Source organism: Condylura cristata, unplaced genomic scaffold, assembly GCF_000260355.1.
Source record: "Condylura cristata isolate star-nosed mole 26May11 unplaced genomic scaffold, ConCri1.0 scaffold00027, whole genome shotgun sequence".
Classification (NCBI taxonomy): Eukaryota; Metazoa; Chordata; class Mammalia; order Eulipotyphla; family Talpidae; genus Condylura; species Condylura cristata.
In genome coordinates, this window is record NW_004567128.1 from 28,342,066 (window position 1) to 28,361,526 (window position 19,461).

The following is a 19,461-nucleotide window of genomic DNA, read 5'->3' on the forward strand; positions in this document are numbered from 1 at the left end:
AGGAGGAGAAGGAGGAGGAGGAGGAGGAGGAGGAGGTTGTTCTGAGGATAATGACCCCTTTAGAGAGCAGGCACCCACAAGCCAACCGGAAAGTCACTGGAACCTCTCATCAAGCCCTTCCTCATTTGTGGTGCATTTCCTCAACCAGAGGAAAGCCCCAAACACTGAGCCTAACCTGTCCCTCTGCATGTAAGCAGAACTGCCATCCTGCCTTTAATGAATCCAAATTCCTGCCTTCTAGGCTTGTAGTTCAAATCTTCAGAAATTAAATTAACATCAAATTCACCATACAGGCTTCCTAAAACAGGGTCCTTAAGCGTGGCACTGGACATAGTATGACCTTCTTTACTTCAAAATGTGAAACATCACTTTCATCAATTCTAAGGCACACTGAATGAATGTATAACACAACATATTTAATCACAGCTCTTAAAGAGACTCACCTCACTGATTATAAGATGCACCCTAGTTTGGGGACCATTACTGTGAAGAAAATGTGCATCTCTGAACCAAGGAAACAGAGCAGTCATGTCTCCCCAGCGCAGGAGAGTGATAGGAAGCGGAGAAAACACCAGTGCAGGGTGAAGACCACAGGAAGTCCTCAAAGAGGCGGTGCTTGTCTGACTCTGCCAGTCCTGTCTCTATCTTCCTCCTGGAAGGTTGGCGCATGAGACTAGGGCCAGGCCGGACTTCCCTGTGGGGGCCAAGGTGGGGAAAAGGGCCCGATGGGCCAGTAAAGGCGGGGGAATTCAAAGAAGTTGTTTTGATAGAAACTGAAACTCCTCCTCTTGCTGACGCTGCACTTGTGGGTAATTTGCACCTGCTCTCCCCTTCTAGAGTCCAGCTGGAAGGGGTCCCCCACTGCTTCATCTGTCCCCAAGCCAAATGGGGCTCAGACATTCTCAGGACAATACTGTAAGCCTGGACATTCCATCAACAACTTTTCACATTCTAACTTATTCCATCTTCACAAAAAAAAAAAAAAAAAAAAAAGGAAGAAGAATCCTCTACACAGAGGATCTGAGAAATGTGGACACAAATTTGAGGACACAAATTTGAGGTCACAAATTTGGAAGGATAATGGTGAGGCCAGCTTCTCAAGGAGTAACAAGTGACTTTAAGCACTGCTACACCCATTCACCCATCACCTTAGCTACCTGACTCCCTTCACAATCAAGCCTGCTCCTGTCTGTCTCAGCTTCCCTGCCAGCACAAGCAGGAAATCAGCTGAAACCCAGGAAAGGCCTGGAGACAGAAGGCAATTACAGGGCCTGCCTGGTGACGCAAGGGGTTAAGTCTCAGCACTGAAGCTCTCCGCAGCCACTGCAGCACAAGTTCGACCCCCGGCCAGGGAGCTGACCCACATGGTGCAGCAGATCTCTCCTGTCTTGCCCGCTGCTCCCTTCAGCAGTGTATTCTGTTCTACTCCCCACTCGCTCTGGTGAATTCTTTCACCCCCACACCTCTGGCCTACACCCCAGTTCTTGTAAGCATAAATAAATAAATCCTTTTAAAAAGAAAAGGAGATTACAGGTATCAGGTACTGTACTCCTTGGTAGGGCTGCAGAAGTCAACATGAACCTTACCACCCCACACCCCCCTTTTGTGCTTTCTCTGGGCACAGACACACCAGCATAGAAATGTACATACACACCCAACCATCAGGTCTTGTCAAAGATGTTCCCTGAGGCCAATTACACACAAAATACCCTCAAAGTAACAGAGAACTAGGCTATTCAAGGAGTAGATACCCTTGCCACCAAATAGGAGACTTAAGGCTGGACAGGATGAAGGGCTGCACAAACTAAGGCCTTATCTCCTTCCTAGTCTTCAACTAGGGTTGGGGAGGGGAGGGAGCCAACTGCTCTAATAACAAACTTGCCTCAACCTCCCTCCCCTGCTGCCTGGGGAAGGTCCCCAAACCTTTGTACACCTTCCTCAAGTTCCCTAAAACGTACTTCTTATTTGCCAAGGAGTTATATGGAAAAGCAGGACAGGAGAGCCTGGACTGCCTAGAGGAGTTTAAGTACAGGGCCTTACCATTCATTTTAGAGGCACCTGGGAACTATCTCTCCACCACTGCTGCCTGCTAGAAGAGCCATAGCAAGTTCTGCTGAGGACAGAAAAGGAAGCTTGGTGTCTACAGGGATTCTAAAAACAAATCACACAAACGTATATGCACACAGCAGCAGGGGACACAGGGACCTGGTCTGCTTCCCGCTTCCCTCCAGATCCAGTGGGAACCTAGACCCCGCTGAGGAGACAAGCCAGGAAAAAGGCCCGAACTACCTGTCAAGCAGCTGTAATGTGACCTGGCCTGTGGTCCCCAACTGGCATACACTCAGTGGGAAGATAGTAGAACTCCACCCCTCGACAGCCTGGTGTCTGAGATGCCTACTCCTCTGCTCAAGGAGTTTCTGGCAAAAATGAGAAAACTGAAGGAGGCAGGACAGAGAGAGGCCAAGGTAAACTGGTGTAAGTCATGGTCCACGGGGGTCACCTCGTGGTCTGGTTCGCCCTCAAATGCTGATATTACACCTAGATAATCAGTCCTGTCTTTCTGTTGAGGCTCAGTTTATAGAAGTCAAAACGGTCAAAATGATGTAATAAAATAGTCAAAAATGACCTCAGATCCATCCCTCCATGTCCCAAGACCAAAAGGCCCAGGAGTGAGCCTGCCTCTATTTTTGAGTCCCATTGTAGTAACACCCACAACCCCAGTTGATTTCCAGGGCTGTGCAGATACACACACATGCAGCCTACACTCTGCCTATAGCACCAGGGCCAAACGATTTTGCTGAGTCAAAGCCACATGGGTAGCGGAAGGGAAAGATGCAGACTCACATTTCCAGGAGGAGGTTATCTGAGCACAGCAGGGGTAGGGTGAACCGCAGGATACCTCTGGGACTCAGGTTCCCACTTCCACTCCACCCAAGTCTCTGCTGATGCTCATGAGTCCCCGGATAGAGGATGAGGAGCGAGAACTGGGCATAAGCAATGGATTTTGGGCCACAAAGGGCCTCCCAGACCACAAGAGGCAAACAGAATAGAAAGCCACCTGCCTTAGGATTCCCAACAGTAGAGGGCTACAGACTCCCAGATGGAGGAGGTAAGGCCCAGAAATGTCAGTAACACAGGTAAGGTCACCTTGTCAGTTGACACCTAAGAAGCTAAGTCTTTCCTAGGGGCATAGGAAGAATGTAGGTCCCCATGGAAACTTCTAGGTCCCCATGCCAGCTCTGCCACTAATAATCCTTAGTGTGCCATTTCCCCTTTCGGAGCTTCAACCTCACCTATCTCACGGAATACTGACCCCATTCTGCAGATGAATCTGAAGTCCCAGTAGGATGTTTCACAAACAGTAGGGGCCAAGAGATCAACAGAATGTTCTTTGTATCTGCAACCATCCCCATCCAACTCTAATTCTCAGTTATGTGCACCTTCCACCATTCAGAGCATGGCAGCAAGCCAGGTCCTGTAAACTAGACAACCACCATCTGTCTCTGCCCAGGCTAGTTTAGAAGCAGAGGGGTTAACAAAAAGCCTGAGTGCAAAGCCCCCTTCCCAATGACCTGTCCTGTGCGTTCTGCCCTAGGGAAACAACCAATGAGTCTTAGAGGCCCAGGGGTCATATACATCTAGGGAGAAGCCATGGGGCTTCTGAGGTTTTATGGAATAAAGACAGGGGTAGCCCATTCAGGGGAATGTGTCGCTTTGGTGATGACAGGGAAAGGTCTTCAATATGTCATGGTCAGCTCTTCCAGGAAGCTCGGACCCCTTTACCAATGGACAGGAAGGGTCAAGGGTGTCTGAAGAAAACACCTACATAGACACACATGCAAATACTGCTCTTGATATGGGTTACTGCATAAGCTAGGTCCTCACTGACTCCAAAATCTGCCTTTTGGCCCCAGACCCAAATGCCTCGCTATATTCTCTGACCTTAACTGCACCAGCAGCCCCACTTACATACCTCCAATCTGGGGTCTCAAAACAGGGTCTATTTAGCACCTAACAGGGTCCCATCTATCCTTTCCTTGATTTTCTCTGGCCCAAGATGTCTCCAAACCCAGGAAATATTCCAGGGAGAACATAGACTTGAGCCATAGGGGTAGCAGGGTTGGGATTTTCACTGCCTAACCCTCTTTTGTTTGGTATAATGGAGAGGTAACTAACTGCCCGACGAATTTTCTTTCACCTATTCAACAAACATTTGTGGCTCCAAGCACCATGGAGGACAGTATTCAGATTTTACCAATTCCATTGTGCCACAAGAACCTTCTATGTGTCAGGCACTACTGGAGTAATCTCATTTAATCGTTACAATACCAGTCTTTTAGTTTCATTTTACGGAGAAGGAAACAGATGGCATAAAACAACTACTTGCGCAAGGTTACTCGGAGAGCCATGGGCACAGCTAGACGTGGAGTCTAAGTCAGTCCAGTCCACCAGTAGATATGGGAGGGGAGTTACCCACAGACTGAGAGAAAAGCAGACCCAGAAGGGTTCAAGGAGCCCTCAGCAGGCACACCATTTACAGATGGGTCAACAGAAGCCAAAAGTCACCTAGCAGCTCTAAGAGCCAGAACTAGAATATGGGGCTTCTGATCCCCAGCTCAAAGCTCCTATCAGAGGGCAATTTGCCTTGGTAGGTATCAGAGCCCCAAAAGGAGAAGCACGTCACTCTGCCAGTTTCCCCAGCACAGGACCGCATGACTACTTGTTGGGTCATAGATCCAGAGCCAGAAGGGCCCCAAAGATCTAGCTCAGACTGGTTAGTAGACGGTATTAAGGAATTATTAATTGTTAGGCAGAAAAATGGCATTGACATTTTGGTTATGTTTAAAGAGAGAGAGTTCTCCTCTGTCAGAGGAACACAATTATGAGTGAAATGACCCAATGCTGAAAATGATCCAATCCAAGAAAAATATTGTTTCAGGTGAGTGAAAAGAGTGGATGAGGTAGTGATGACACAAGGCTGGCAGTGTACTGAAAAGACTATTTTGAAGATGGACGATGAGTATGTGAGAGTTCACTATCCTCTCCAACTTTTATTTTTCTACTATTCCCAGGTGACAGCAGTGTGGTGTGGATAAAAGCATGGACCTCAGAAAAAGCTAACCAGACCCCAGGCCCTGACTCAGTCATGGACTAGGCTGACCCATGGGCAAGTCACTCCTCCCATCTCTGAGCCACTTTCCCCACCTGCCAACAGAAGCAACACTAGTGCCCATACTTCCCTAGTTGGGGGAGAACTGAAAGGGCTTCCCGAAGTACTGACAGTGCACTCTGTTCCTAAGGAATGCTAGTTTCTTTACCACTAGCACTGCCATTATTACTGCTATTATTACCCTTACATCACCACACAGCCTCATGATCAAGGGGTAGAGGTAAGACATTCTTGAAGCTGGGGCCTGGAGTCCCTAAAAGACCTCCTAACTCTGCCCCAACTCTCTCAGGGGTTACTCCTAACAACTTGGATACAGCTTAGGGACAGCCCTAGGCCCTTGAGGGCTGAGGCAGAGACTTACCTACAGCCCGGAAGAGACAGGCGCCGTCCTCCTTCATCTGCTTGATGATGAAGCCCTTCTTGTCTCTCAGGGCCTTTTCAAACCAGTGCTCCTGCTGTAGGGAAGAGGTGGGGTCAGTAACAGGAAAGGCCTGTACCCCTGCCCCAGGGCCCTCCTCTTGAGCTTCCAAGTGGCCCAACTGAGAGGCCAAGAGGACAGTGACCAGGGTGAATTCTCAGCCCAGCTTGACCACTCTGCACTGATTTTTTTAGGGAATCAATCAAGGTTTGAGCAGAAGATTTGCTCTGAGGGGTGCCCTATCTGTATTCTGACCCCTGCAGCCCATGCTGGGAATCCATGCTAGGTCTTCCCCCAGGCCAAGACCTGGCAAGTTCCTGGGGGGAAACCTGACTCATTCGACCTCAAGGAGTTTCACCCTGGGTTCCTCTAGCCACTTAAGAGTAGGGGAGATGTTGAGAAGGGGGTGACTAGTAGTAAGAGGTTTGAGAACTCGAGTCCCATATAACTAGGAAATTCAAGATATACTGACGATAGATTTGCATAAGGCAAAAGGTATGCCTGATATGATCTCATTTGTGATGGAACACATTTAACATGTATGCATATGCACATGTATACAAATGTTCATACACACAAAGTTAGGAAGGCTACACAACAAGTTACTACACCTAAGAGTTGGTATTACAGGTGATTTTTACTTCACTTCCTTCCTTACACCAGGTATATAATTGCATGCTCAGATTTCAAAAACTCAGAAAGCCTTGAAAACCAAAAGTCGTTAACCCATTTATATCAGAAATTGATCTGAGCTTCATCCCACTTGAAAGTGAACATTCAAACATTTCCATACAACAGGAAGATCAGGGGTTTAATTATGTGGTGCTGTCACAGACCTCAAAGGAGGTGTTACTAAACACAGGTACAGTCATCTCCCACTAAGCATGGGGGGAACACATTTGAAGACTCCCCAGTAGCTGTCTAAAAGCATACATAGTACCAAGCCCTGTATGTAGCTTTTTCCTAGATTAGCATACCTGTGATAAAAGTTAATTTATAAACTAGGCACAGCAACGCTAACAATAAATAAATGAAAGCAATATACTGTAACAGGAGTTATGTGATCTCTCTCAAAATATCTTACTGTATATAGCATTTTCAGACCAGGATTGACTGTCGATAACTGACACTGCAGAACGCAAAACCTGGTTATGGGAGAACTACTGTGGATATACCAGGTAACTTTTCTAACTTCTGAAATTTTTCTAAATTCCAAAGCACATCTGATCCCAAAGGCTTGGGTTAGTGAACCTGTACACATATATATTTTTGGAGTTTAAAAAAATAAAGGAGAGAATGAACCGACAAAGTAAAACTGTTCTGCATAGTGTAATTGTAGTTCCATGTCATTAAACATTTGTCCAAACCAACAGAAAGTGCAACACTGACAGTCAACTTTAATGTAAACCATGGACTTAGGGTAAAACAATGTGTCCAAGCAGTCTCAGCAACTGCAATCATCACTTTGGTGGGGGACACTGATAATGGAGCTATGCCTGCATGGGGGTAGAGGGTATATGGAAATTCCCCATATCTTCTGTTCAGTTTTTCTATGAACCTAAAACTACTCTAAAAAATAAAGTTTATTTTCAAATTGAAAAGGATAATATCCATGTGTCACTTATAACATTTTCCATTTCAAAACAAAACAGAAGCAGCAAACCTTTCCTTGTTCACTTACGCCCTCTGCTGGCCACCAGAAGTCAGTGTGATTCAGCATCAAGGCCAGAAACCCCAAATCCTTGAAGACATCACTGCCCCAGGACTTACAGGATCTGAGTTAATGCCAACCAGAGAGAGAGGATCACCTCTATGGAGGCCTTTTCCCCCAGTTCAGGTGACAAATTCCTGAAGCACAAAATGTGAAGGCCATAAGCTATCTATGGATTCCAAACCCCGTTCAGTGAATCACTTGCTGTATGATTTCAGGCCTCAGCTTTCAGGGGATATATGATCCACCTGACAGAGATAGGAAGAAGTTCATAGGAGCTAAAAGACCTGAAAGGGTTTTGTCAACAACACAGCATATACTGATGGCATATACATGGTATCACCAATACAGGAAAAGGGGCAAACGAGCATAGGCACAGATGATGTACACTGAGATGCCTTCACAAGGTCCCAGATAAATGGCTGGTCAAGAGGGGATAAAGAAGGGGTGACCCTACCAACAGGGCACCACACCCCAGGAAGGTGTGGCTAGCTTTTTAGAGATGACAAAGGCACCTGGAAGCCCTTAATGGGCTTCCATGAGCAGCGCGAAGACTCGTTTGTGCACAGCATTCCAAAAGTGCAGGCGCGCCTCCTGCCCCAGAGGCTATGGACTACAGCACTCCAGCCAGTTCCCCCAAGTCCACCCTGCCCCATAGGGTCAGCCATCTTCCAGCACCATGGCCCCTGCCCCGGTCAGGAGGATCCAGCAAGGAAGCTGTAACTATTACTATAGGCCTAGAATAGACACAATAAAGAATTCCTTAAAAAAGAGCACACTAGCATGCTCTGCCCCTCAAGCATGCAGGGAGGGGGGTTACGGAGAGGAGAAAGGAGATCAAGAATGACAAGAGGGGCTCCTACTTGTTCACCTAACATTACCAGGCTGCTATGAAGTCAGACACTGGCTGGGCTATGAGAACAGAGAGAATGAACCAGACTGGGTCTTTTCTACTAGTAAGAAATCTCACGAACTGCTAGGGGAGGGGCGGGAGACAAGGAATGATCGCACATGAGTAGGGCTGTGAAAGAGGTTAACATGGGAGTGCTGTGAAAGAGAAGCAGGGACTTAACCAGTCACTAAGGCTGGCTCCTCAGAGAAAGTGCCATATAACCAAAGGATTAAACACCAAGACCTCCAGAAATCACTTATGCTGCAAAGCACCAGGAATGCCAGAGGCCCCGCAAAGAGCTAAAGTTCTGGGCAGGACTAGACAGGTTAGCAGGGCAGAGTCAGGAAGAAAGAGAAACTCCTATTTGCCGGACGCCTGCCCCATGCCAGGTGCCAGATGCAAAAGGTGACCTCATTTACTGTCCTTACTACATGCAGCCAAGGTGGCAGGAAGCATTATCCTCATTTACAAAGGCAGAAAGGAGCTGGGGTTAGGGCAGAAGCATAGAGCCTAGTATAGAGGGAACAGGGCAGACCTCCTACGTCACAGCATGGAGGCATACCTCATAGCCCAACAAGGTTTGCCTCTAAAAATGAAACATACCTGGGGCCTCCCTGGTGGCACAAGGGTTAAAGTCTCCATCCCATCAAGATATATCCAGGGAGCATGGCGCAGCAGACCTCTCCTGTCTCACCCACTGCTCCCCTCAGCAGATCTGCCTGTTCTGCTCCCCACTCTGTCTCTGGCGAATCCTCTCACCACCCCCCGCCTCTGGCCTCTACCCCAGTTCTTGTAAGCATGAATAAATACATCTTTTTAAAAAAGACCTAAGCATACTCCTTGCACAAGCAGGGCTTTGGGCATGGGGCAACAAGATTGGCAACTGAGCCTGGATCTGGAGGCCAGACCACTAGCTACACAATGGCTTTGGCCAGCAGCCTTAAGAGCCTGAGCTCTGATTTAAAAGCCTTTCTCTCTCCCTTTGGGGAGAGAAAACAGGGGATCATAATACTGAGCTCAAGAAAGAGTTTAGGGAGTCCCAGGAGCTCCCCCTTCCCCAAGCTGGGGAGGAGCCTCCGAGAAAGGTGCAAACTTAGGGACAGTTTTGGAATATGGCCCAGGAAAAACTGGCTGGGAGAGAGGGCTGGCCCAGACATACATAAATTTAAGCTACATCAATGTTCTGACCTCAAAAAGTCAAGTGCAGACCCTGAATTCTGCAAGTCTACTGCTGGGCTGCCACATCTATGTGGAACCCCTCCACACCTCTAAGCCTCAGGTGTAAGATTCTGCAACCTACTAGTTCAAAGGCACAAGAGAAGTCAAAGCATACTGTGGGACCCAAATAACTTAAGGTCCAATCTAGCTTTGCTAATTATTAGCCATGCTATGAACTGATCTGAGCCACAGTTTTTTAATTTGTGAGATTGGAATAACCAGCCTCCCCACAGAAAGGATACCGGGCTGTATTACAAGACTCTATCCACTGGGAAAGCACTTACTGAGTTCTCCTCCCTTCCCTAGAAGGGAAACTAGAACATCCCTGTAATAGACTGAATAATGACTGCAAAAACATCAGGCCTTGGCACCTGGAAACATTACTTACCAGGAAACAAGGTCATTATAAGTATGATATTAAAGGCTCTTGAGATGGGGCATGATGTTGGGGGTATCCAGGTGGGACCTATATGTAATCATGGGTCCTCATTAAAAAGACAGCAGAGGATAAACTAGACACCAACAGCCACACATTCACAGAGGAGAAAGTGATGCAAAGACAGAGGCAGGGATCCAAGTGGTGAGATCACAAAGCAAGGAATGCTGGCCGACCCTGGAAGCTGCAAAAGAACAAGATTCTCCTCTACTACTGCTAAAGGGAGTACAGCCCTGCCAATACCTTGATTCTGGCCCAGTGAAACTGATTTTGAACTTCTGGTCTCTAGAACTGAGTGGATAAACTCCTGTGGCTCTAAACCACCCAGTTTGTGGGAATTTGTCACAGCAGCCACAGGAAACTAATACAATTCCTTTGTAGCACTCCTGGTGTGAGCTATTAAGGCAGCATGGCAAGGTTCCCATCCTATTCGGTCCACCTCTCTAGCACCTCCACCCCACCCTCCAGTGGTTAGAATCAAGGCAGCAGGGGCCTCCCAGCCTGGGAAGCTACTGATCCTGCCTACAGATGAATGGGCTACCCCAGGAGGGCAAGGGACAGGAGGACGGTAGCGGGAGTGGCAGCTTGTGGACAGATGTCTTCCCAGAGCCCATGGCCAGAGATGTTTAGTATTCTGGGCTTACCAGTTCTGTCCAAGCAAGCCTAGTGCCAAGACCACCCCCTCTTCCCCCTCAAACACCCAGGAACACTGGCTCAGCTCCACAGGCAAAATACAGACGACCCATCCAATAGGAAACACAGACACACTCTCTAAGGACTAAAACAGCTCTCCAGGGCACGGGAATGGGAAAAGAGCAAGAGCAAGGCCCCAAATCAACTGCAGGGGTACTGGCAGGGGTGGGGTGGAAACTGAAAACCAAAGATTCCATTATTCCACAACAAACAGAAATGAAGTACTGATGACTTCAATATGGGTGAGTCTTGAAAACATTATGCTAAGTTAAAGACGTCACAAAGGACTGCATGTTGTATGATTCAATTCATATGAAATGTCCAGAATAGGAAAAAAGACAAATTAAGACAAAAAGTAGATTGGTGGTTGCCAGTGTCTGTTTGGGGATCAAGGGATGGTGCAGGGTTCCTTTTGGGGATGATAAAATGGTCTAAAATCAGTTGATCATAGTGATAAATGCACAACTCTGTGAATACACTAAAAGCCACTGAATTGTACACTTTAAGTTGGTGAATTTTATGGTATGTGACTATTTCAATAAAGCTGTTAAAAACTAAAAAAAAAATCCAAAGGTCTATAACATTGGCTAGGGAGAAGGAAGCCTTACATCACTTGAAACTTCATGGCATGGCTTCAAAAGTCAAAGGGGCCACACTCAAAAACTTTCACAATGGATAGAGGAACAGAGAACAGAGAATTAAAGAAGAGATTACAATTCCAGAGCAAAGAATCCAATCTTCTGCCTCACTGCTACTGTTTTTATATCTGTTTTACAGATGGAGAAACTAAAACCTTGCAAGACCCAGAAAAGGGCCCTGCCCTAAGATACAGAACTCAAACCCAAACCACCGAGGCAGGGACCACTGGGAGCTACACCAATTTGCCTCCCCACCAGAAGAATCAGCAGGTCCCTAATCTCATCTGAAAGGTCTTTGCTAACAAGTATCAGTTGTTACCAGGGGTGGACAAAGGCTCCAGTGAAGAGGTCAGATATCTCTGGGAAACTTCAAGAAAAGAATCAAATCAAAGTCAGAGGCCATGAGTATTCATATATTCAACCTCAACCATGGACTTTCTTGCAAAAAAAAAAAAAATGTGTCTGAGAGTTTGCCTAAAGCCATAAAGCCAAGCAGGAATCCCCAAGGCCTGGCCAACTCGTAAGCACCAATTCTCTCCACACACACGCTGCCTCCACATCATCCCATCATCCCTCCTGAAAAGCAGCGTCGAGCTTATTCATCATAGCACAACCTGCCACAGAAATCACTACCTGCCAACCTGAGCCTCACACAGAACAGGCGGTTTGTCCTATCACCAAGTATGGATAGCTGGAAGGGGACAGGGGAAAAATCCAGTTCTTCCTCAAAAAGTCACCCAACATTCTCTGTCACCCCCAGGCACAGACGACCTTAGAGTAAGCTCCCTAAAACCACAAAGATAAACCACCTTACATGACCAGTGAGGAAACTGAGGCCCAAAGAGCACAGACAGAAAGACTGATCTATCCAGCAAAGCCATGGCAAAAACGGTGGGGACCCCAGGCACCCTGTCTATAGGTCCAAATTCTCCCACCACCTCCGTGGGGATGCCACCCTCTCAGAATGCTGTGTGAGGTCCTCAAGCTCAGGACACCTTCAAGACATTCTTTTTACAGGGCAGACACTCAACAAGGTGGCCATGTTGGGAAAGGAACCCCCAGACGTGGCCATGTCCCCACCACTGAGACCCAGGGTGCCAGAAGGACTCCTAAACGAAGTAGAGGTACAATCACAACATCAGGACAAACAGCAAGTCTGAGTAGTCAGAACAAGGACCGGATTCATCATCTGGGGTCCCTCTCAACAACTCCCCTTTTTTCCAAGGGACCAAACTGACCAGCAGACTACAAATGCCTCCAGTGACACTTCAGAACCAAGATGGGGGTGGCGGGAAGAATCTCCCCTCTTCTTAGGTTCAACCAGGTGAGGTGGGGAGAAACATCATCTTCATCCTTTTATCCCAAGAATGAGAAAACCCTCCTCTGCCTGTGAAAAGGAAGAGAGCACATGTGCCCCAGAGCTTTACTCCCATGTTCTTATGGAGCCAAGTATAAGGGAGGGACTCCTAGACTAGGAAATGCAAAGAGTGTGCAAGGAGGTGTTTTTCTAGTCACCAAGGCAGCAAAAAGACTTTCTTCCTCTCAGTCCCCGGGGGCCAGGGATGTAGGAGGTATCACTCCTCATTTCTGTGGAGGAAGAACAGCAGACTTCACCCCAACCAACAAGAAAAACTCCTATTCCCCACCCTGGGGGTCTAGATGATTACTGCCAGGAGAGGATGGGAACAAGGTCAGGGGAATAAACGTAACAGTCTGTCTATCTAAGTCAAGGGGGGAGCGATGTGAGTAGAGAATTTCCCTGGAGTGGGGATGTCCTAAACTTCTTCCCTATCTATGGGAGGCAAAAAATCTTGCTGAAAGCAATTTAGGAAGCCCTGATCCTGAAAATGAGAAGCAAGCAGAGCTGGGTCAGAGAGGAACTCAACACCTCCTAGTTATAGGAAGTTTCGGTCTCCATGTCCCCAATACTTGACAACCTTCTCATAGAAAGCAGAGGGACCTTCCTGGCCTGAGGGGGCCTAAGGTAAGGGAATCTTATGACTGTGAAGAGTATCCAAGTCCTTCTATCCAATGGAGGCCTCAGATCATGATGGGAAGCACTTCATGTCCCTTTACCTAGTGAGAAAGTACTGCCTGGTTGGAGGGAGACCTCCAACGGAATCCCTGGGAGGCTCAGATTCTTTTCTTCAGAATGCCACCCTATCCATGATCCCAAAGGAACTGGATAGTTCCCAAGAATTAGTTCACAAGTGGAGTGCTCTTAACCCCAAATCCCTAAAACAAAAAATAATGTCCCTAACAGAGGCCCTATGACTGATCATACACATGCTGTCAGAAGTGCAACAGTGAGGAGTCAGTATTCTCAGGGAAGGCTCAAGTCCTAGGGTTTGGGAGGTATCTCATGTACCTGAGTGGAAGTTCAAATTCTTGGGGGGAGACCTAGGGCCCTACTCCTCAGGGATCCTGTACCCATGTCCCAAAGGAAGAGCCCTGGGCTCAATTCTGGTGGGAAGAGTTCTCTCTCCCTCAGGTACTTTAGGGTACCACTCAGAAACCCTTGAGGGGGAAACTCAGACCTTCTTTCTAAAGAGGTCTCCTGCCCCTGAGGAAAAGCTTGTGTCCTTAGCACAGTGGGTTTCAGGTCCTTGAAGGCAGGTCTCAAACTCCATCTCTACAAGTCCATGTGCCCATGTCCCCTGAAAAGTGATCTCAGACCTGAGTTCCAAAGGCAAAGGTTTTATGTCCCTGACAAGTAGCTTAGGCCTCTGGGAAAGGAGGTGGCTCAGACCTGTTACCAGGGTTAGAGGGCTGTCACATCTCTAAAGTTATGTTCTAGTCCTTCATAATTGGGGTAGATTTCGTATCTCTGTGTACAGGAGTCCCAAACCCCAAAGAAAAACACTGAGACACAAGTCCCTGCGGAGAAAGGTCTCCTAAAGACCTCACCCTGCCTAGGACTCTGGCGGGGGGTGGGGGTGGGGAGGGGGAGTATCAATCTCCTTAAGTTTCAAACCCATTCTCTGAAAGCCCTAGTCCATGAGCAGGGGGGCCTCAGGCCTCCAAAACTGAGTCTCATTTTCTCCATAAAAGGCTCAGGCCTGAAGGCAGAACAGATCTGTCGCTTAGGCTCCTGGACAGGGATTCAGACTCATCCCCAAGGAGGTATTGGGCCACTTAATGGAAGCACAGACCCACTACTTAGAAGACAAATCTCATCTTCCCTAGTAGTTTCTGGTTCCTGGGTGTTAATTTTGACCCTTGTTCCCAGAGGCCCCCCTCCCCCAGAGAAGTCATATTCCTCAAGGAAACTGCAGAAGACCCCTCTCTCTAAGGGGGTGTGTGTGTGTGTGTGTGTGTGTGTGTTAGGTCCTTGTGTGTGTGTGTGTGTGTGTGTGTGTGTTAGGTCCTTGATCCTAGGAGAGGGAATCTCAGGCCCCTGAAGACATGCTTAAGAGCTCTGAGGAAATCTCAGACCCCACAGTGTTCTGTGCTGTGTTCCCTATGAAAGATGGGGCGGAGTGAGGAGCTATCTTGGGGACACTCATCTCTCATTTAAGTCTCCACCTTATTTGGCCCCCTGGAAAGGGAGTCTTAGACTCCTATCCTGGAGGAAAAGAAATCGCAAGTCACTGATCAGAGACCAAGGTCCCTTATGGAATCGGAGACTTCTTGCTCAGGAGACATTCCATCCCACCTGCTTCTCCTGGGGAGTTCCCACCTATTGCACCTACACAACGAAGCCCCAGGAATCAGAATGGCAACTGTGGGTCCGAAAAAGAGACCTCATATCCCATCTTTCAGTCCTCCATCTTATCTTAAGATTACAACTCCAAGTTCTTGCAGGGGGAGTAGGTGTCTCATGCCTCCACCTCTAGAGAAGAGTGCCAGGGTTCGAGAAAAGACAAGTCTCTTAAAGCAATCTTAATTGGCCACCTCGGGTCCCTATCCAGTCTGGGATCCTATGCATCACACCCACTCACCTGTCACCCCCAGGCTCATACCTGTTCCACGGTGGCGGGGTCCATGGCTTCTATGCGCGCTGCAGCCGCTTCGTACTCGTCCTCGCTGTTGTAACCTGCGCCGACCTCCTCACGCTCCGGACTACCCCCGCCAACCGCACCAACCCCCGGGGCCTGACGCCGCCGCTTGCTGTGACCCGGCCCCGAGCAACAACTACCCACACCCACGGGACCGCCCACGCCCACCACCACGCCCGCCGCGCCCACGCCCGCTGCTGCAGCGCCCAACGCGTCGCCGGGACCGCTCCCGGGACCTCCCGGACCCCCACACGGAGGAGGTGAGGCCTGCTGGGGCCGGGGGCCTGCCACTGCACCGGGCGGCACAGCCAGCGCCCAGCGGTGGAGTGCTCCCGGTGGCCCCGGTAGCGGGCCCTGAGGCGGGGGCGAGGCCCGGGGACGGGCCCCTACAACCCCCGTGTCACGGTCGCGGTCGCCGCCACCCACGCCCGTGCCACCGCCACCCACGCCCACACCCCCGCCGCGGCGCGGCGCCGGTGGCAGCGGTCCGGGCGGCGGCGGCTCATTGGCGGAGTCGGCGTCGGGAGGCGGCGGCTTCTTTTTGGGGAGAATAGTCATGGCGGCACCGCCGAGTACCCCCCAGCAAACCCGGCGCGAGGCACGCCGGGACAGAACCCGGATGAGGGGGGCTCCTGTAGTGCGCGAAGCACGACGGGATCGGCGAGGCCCGGATAAAGAAATTGAGGAGCCACCGGTTCGAGACCCGTCAGCGGCACGTAGGTCACGAGGCTGGAGAGTCTGGATGTGAGGTCCAAAATGAAGACACCGCAGCGAGTTTGTCGTAGCCTTCTCCCCAAGTCCAGCAAGTTTAAGGCTACGCTCGTTCTGGCCTTCTGCTTCAGAGGAAACAGAACCAAAACAAGCACCTCTTCGCCCCGCCCCTTCACAGGATCTCGAACTACCGGGTGGGGCCCCGGGGCGCTGCGCACGCGCTCCAGGGCACAGCCCCGCCTCTTGCTCGGAAGTACGTGGGCAAAATCTCCACCGCCGCCACAACAATTGCGGGCCCCAGCCAATCGAAGCCGCTGCGTGGGTTCCCGATGACGCCCACGGGCCAATCAGAGGCGAGCGATCTCCCTCCCGGCCCTCCGATTCAGGTTTCAGTCAAAGTATGCACCTGGTGCCTTGCCTTTTTTTCTTGTCGGCCGGGTCTTGCTCTTCTATCCCAAGGCTCTGACTCGCAGGCGTGGGTACAGCGACAGACAGCGTGGTCTGCCCCACTCACGGCAGCAGAAGCGCCTCCCTCCCAGGCTCCCAACTTGGCTGCAGTCAGCAGGACTGACACGAAAATATCAACACTCACAGAGCATAGCAATCCCCAGAAACGTCAGTTCCGGGTCCACCCACCTGCACATCTACATCCTGCGAAAGGCGGGCACCACTTCACCCTGGCAACAGGCTGAATTCTGCGGAGATTGGTTAGGAGACACCGTCACTTACATCCGACTGGCCAACCCTCAGGGAGACTTGTACCGTGGGGACGGTGGGCGTTTGGGAAACAGATACACCCTCTTTGGCACCACCGCACGCTCGCCCTCGCGTTGACCTCCCTGCCCCTGTGGCTAGTGCGCAAGCCCGGCACAGCCTTTTTTGGGGGGCTGGGGGTGGTGGTAATTTTGTTTACCTGGCTCATGCACAAGTTTATGAACGAACTGTCACCAAACAGTATCTAGAAATGGGTTTGGTGAAAATCCCTGCTGTTGAATAGCTGGTGAGCTACAAGCTAATCCTGGCTCTTCCATGCCCTGGTGCCCCTTCCAGCCACCTGGTACAGTTCTGCTGCCCCCCAGTGCCTGCACCCAGGGTGCTTATTCCTTGGTCAAGGCTAGCTCTCCGCCCTCACAGCCCCCCAAGGCCTTCAGGGTCTCTAAGTAGACCCCCGGCTCCTACCCCCTAGGATGAGCTCAGGGGCAAGTTGCGTCCAGTGGATCTGGATGCCCTTTTTGCCCAGGCCTGGCCGGCTTCCTCATCCGTGTTCTTATTTGACCACTTTCTGGAAGCTCTTGGCCTACCCTGCTTTGCACTTACTTTCCAGTGGTTATCAGCTGATTTGGTCTACCTTTGGCTTCCATTTCTTTGGAGAAGTCAGGAGGCGGATACTTCACCTGATGGGTGCCTGACTGGACCTCAGTACCTGGGACAACACCAGCAGCTGGCACATGGTGGGGCACATATTAGGGGGCAAAGTTCACACTGAAGGGGTGAAGGGATGGTGCAGCATTATGGGGGGAAGAGAAGACTAGGCACAGCACAGTGTTGAGTACTAACCTGGTCTGCCACCCTCATAGCAGCAAAACCTAGACCAGAGAATCCAGGGACAGTAGACAAGCCACGTCCTCTTGCAGGCTGCCTCAAGGGTCACTGCCAAGTCATTGAACACCCACCCACCTTCAAGGTCTACTTCTCTGTCTGTGAGCAATGATAGTTCAAATATAAGGATCGGAGATGACTGCTTATAAAGGGCCTGCGACTGTGCCTGACACTTAGTAAGTGTTCAATAAAATAGTCTGCTTGCTGGTGCAATGGGAAGGACCCCAGGCTTTAGAGTCCTGAAGACCTCAGTTCCAGACATGAATTGACCAACTGTGTGACCTGGAATATGTCATTGTGTCTCAAATCTGAGCTTACCCATATGTAAATTAGGAATGACAATATCTGCCCACACAGGAAGTAGTTATGATGTGGGATGAGCTCATGAACCAGGAAGGTGTTGTGAGAGGTAAGTAACCTACCAGTCTTACAAGGCAAGCCATGCCATAGGTTAACAAAGATATCAGAAACGTCTTCTGAGTACCTTCCAACCTTCTCCCTTCTGGTGCCAACCCTGGTTGAAATTTTTTTTTTTTTAATACTTAAAGAGCAGGTTTATTAGGGAAAAGGAGAGAAGAGTAAAGGGTACTTGCATAGGCACAAGCAGGCAGGAAGAGCTGCCCAGAAAGGGACAGGTTTGCTGAGAGAGGCCTGCATGTCGCAGGCGGGGGGCCTTGAGGAGAGTGACCTCCGCTGAGGGCGGTCAGTGAAGAGAAGGTCACGGGCAGGCAGGAGGCTGCTGCCCTGCTGAGGGAGAGAGTGGGTGGGAAGAAGCACCTGCATAGTCATAGCTGAGCAGAGAAGTGCTGTGACCCTGGTTGAAGATCTTCTCTGAAAGGTATTATTGGGACTTTGGTGGTGGTTTCTTGCTTACTGGACGTGCTGTATCCAGAGCACTGTGTCTGATGTCTGCGTGCTTTGTCACAGTGGGTCTCCTCATGACTATCTCGTTCAACCCATATATCCCACCCCTTACTGGGTGTCTGTCCAGCACTATACATCTAAAACTGGACTTAAATATTTGGTGAAGGTTAGCAGTGGCTAGTTTACCATGTGTCTGGCGCTGTGTGCTAACAGCTTTGATGTCCCCTTTAACAGCTTTTGCCCAAACAAGAAGCCTGGGACTAACCCTTGTTTGCTCCCTCCCCTCAACTCCCATGTGCCTCCCCATCCCAAGTCCTGCCAGTTCTACCTCACAAGTCTCTTGACTGTCCAATTCTTACAGCCACTCCCTGGCCCAAACCACCAGCACCGACCAACTAGACTACCGCCAAACCCTCCGCACTGCCTGCCCTCCTCCAGTACTGTATCTCTGTGACCCACGCTCCACAGCCAGGATGACCTTCTGAAGCACAAACGTCAAGATGATGACTTTCCTTTTATATAGCCTTCAGAGGCCCCCATTATCTCTAGGATGAAGTCCAAAATCTGTCAGAGCTTCTAAGGCCTTTTGTGGTCTGGCTTACCTCTACACCTCACTCTCCTCACAGCCTCACACTCTCCTCCCCAGCTGTACTGAACTACTTTCAGTTCCCCAAAGGCCCTGAGCTCACTCTCTAACCTCCAGATCACTGCAGTGCTGTTCCCTCTGTTTAAAACATTTTCATCCTTTTGTCTTTGAATTGGCTAACTGCGATCGCTTCATTGTGTTTCGGCCAATAGGTTCTCCTGCTATCTGCCTGCTATTCTAATCCATTGATTTTAGTTATCCGACAACACAGTATTTATGACTGCTTAACTGTAGATAGAGATGATGTCTACTTTACCCATGTTTGAATCCTAAGGGCTAGCACGTGACATGCATCTAAGAAACATTTGGTGAATAAATGAGTGGTTAGCTCTAGTTTACCAGTGAGCAAGCTGAGGAAGACAAAGGTAAGTGACCCTTTCACCCAGGGGGTGGAACCTAGGTTGACCTGAATCCAAGGGCTGTCTTCTCAGTGCTTCACAGCGCTCAATCACACTCTAGCCAGGTGG

General features: G+C 49.6%; 1 protein-coding gene across 6 annotated transcripts in view; it reads right to left on the bottom strand.

Annotated features, from left to right (window-relative positions):
• The window catches only part of OTUD5 (OTU deubiquitinase 5), a 27,328-nt gene extending 10,837 nt beyond the window's left edge, over window positions 1-16,491 (bottom strand). For all 6 annotated transcript variants that reach the window (XM_004690021.2, XM_004690020.2, XM_012730326.1 and 3 more), the window contains exons 1-2: window positions 15,139-16,491; window positions 5,532-5,625 (exon numbers count right to left, since the gene is read on the bottom strand). In XM_004690021.2, the coding sequence (XP_004690078.1) occupies window positions 5,532-5,625; window positions 15,139-15,732 (688 nt within the window). In that variant the 5' untranslated portion in view covers window positions 15,733-16,491. The remainder of the gene's footprint in view (window positions 1-5,531; window positions 5,626-15,138) is intronic.
• Window positions 16,492-19,461: the final 2,970 nt, after the last annotated feature.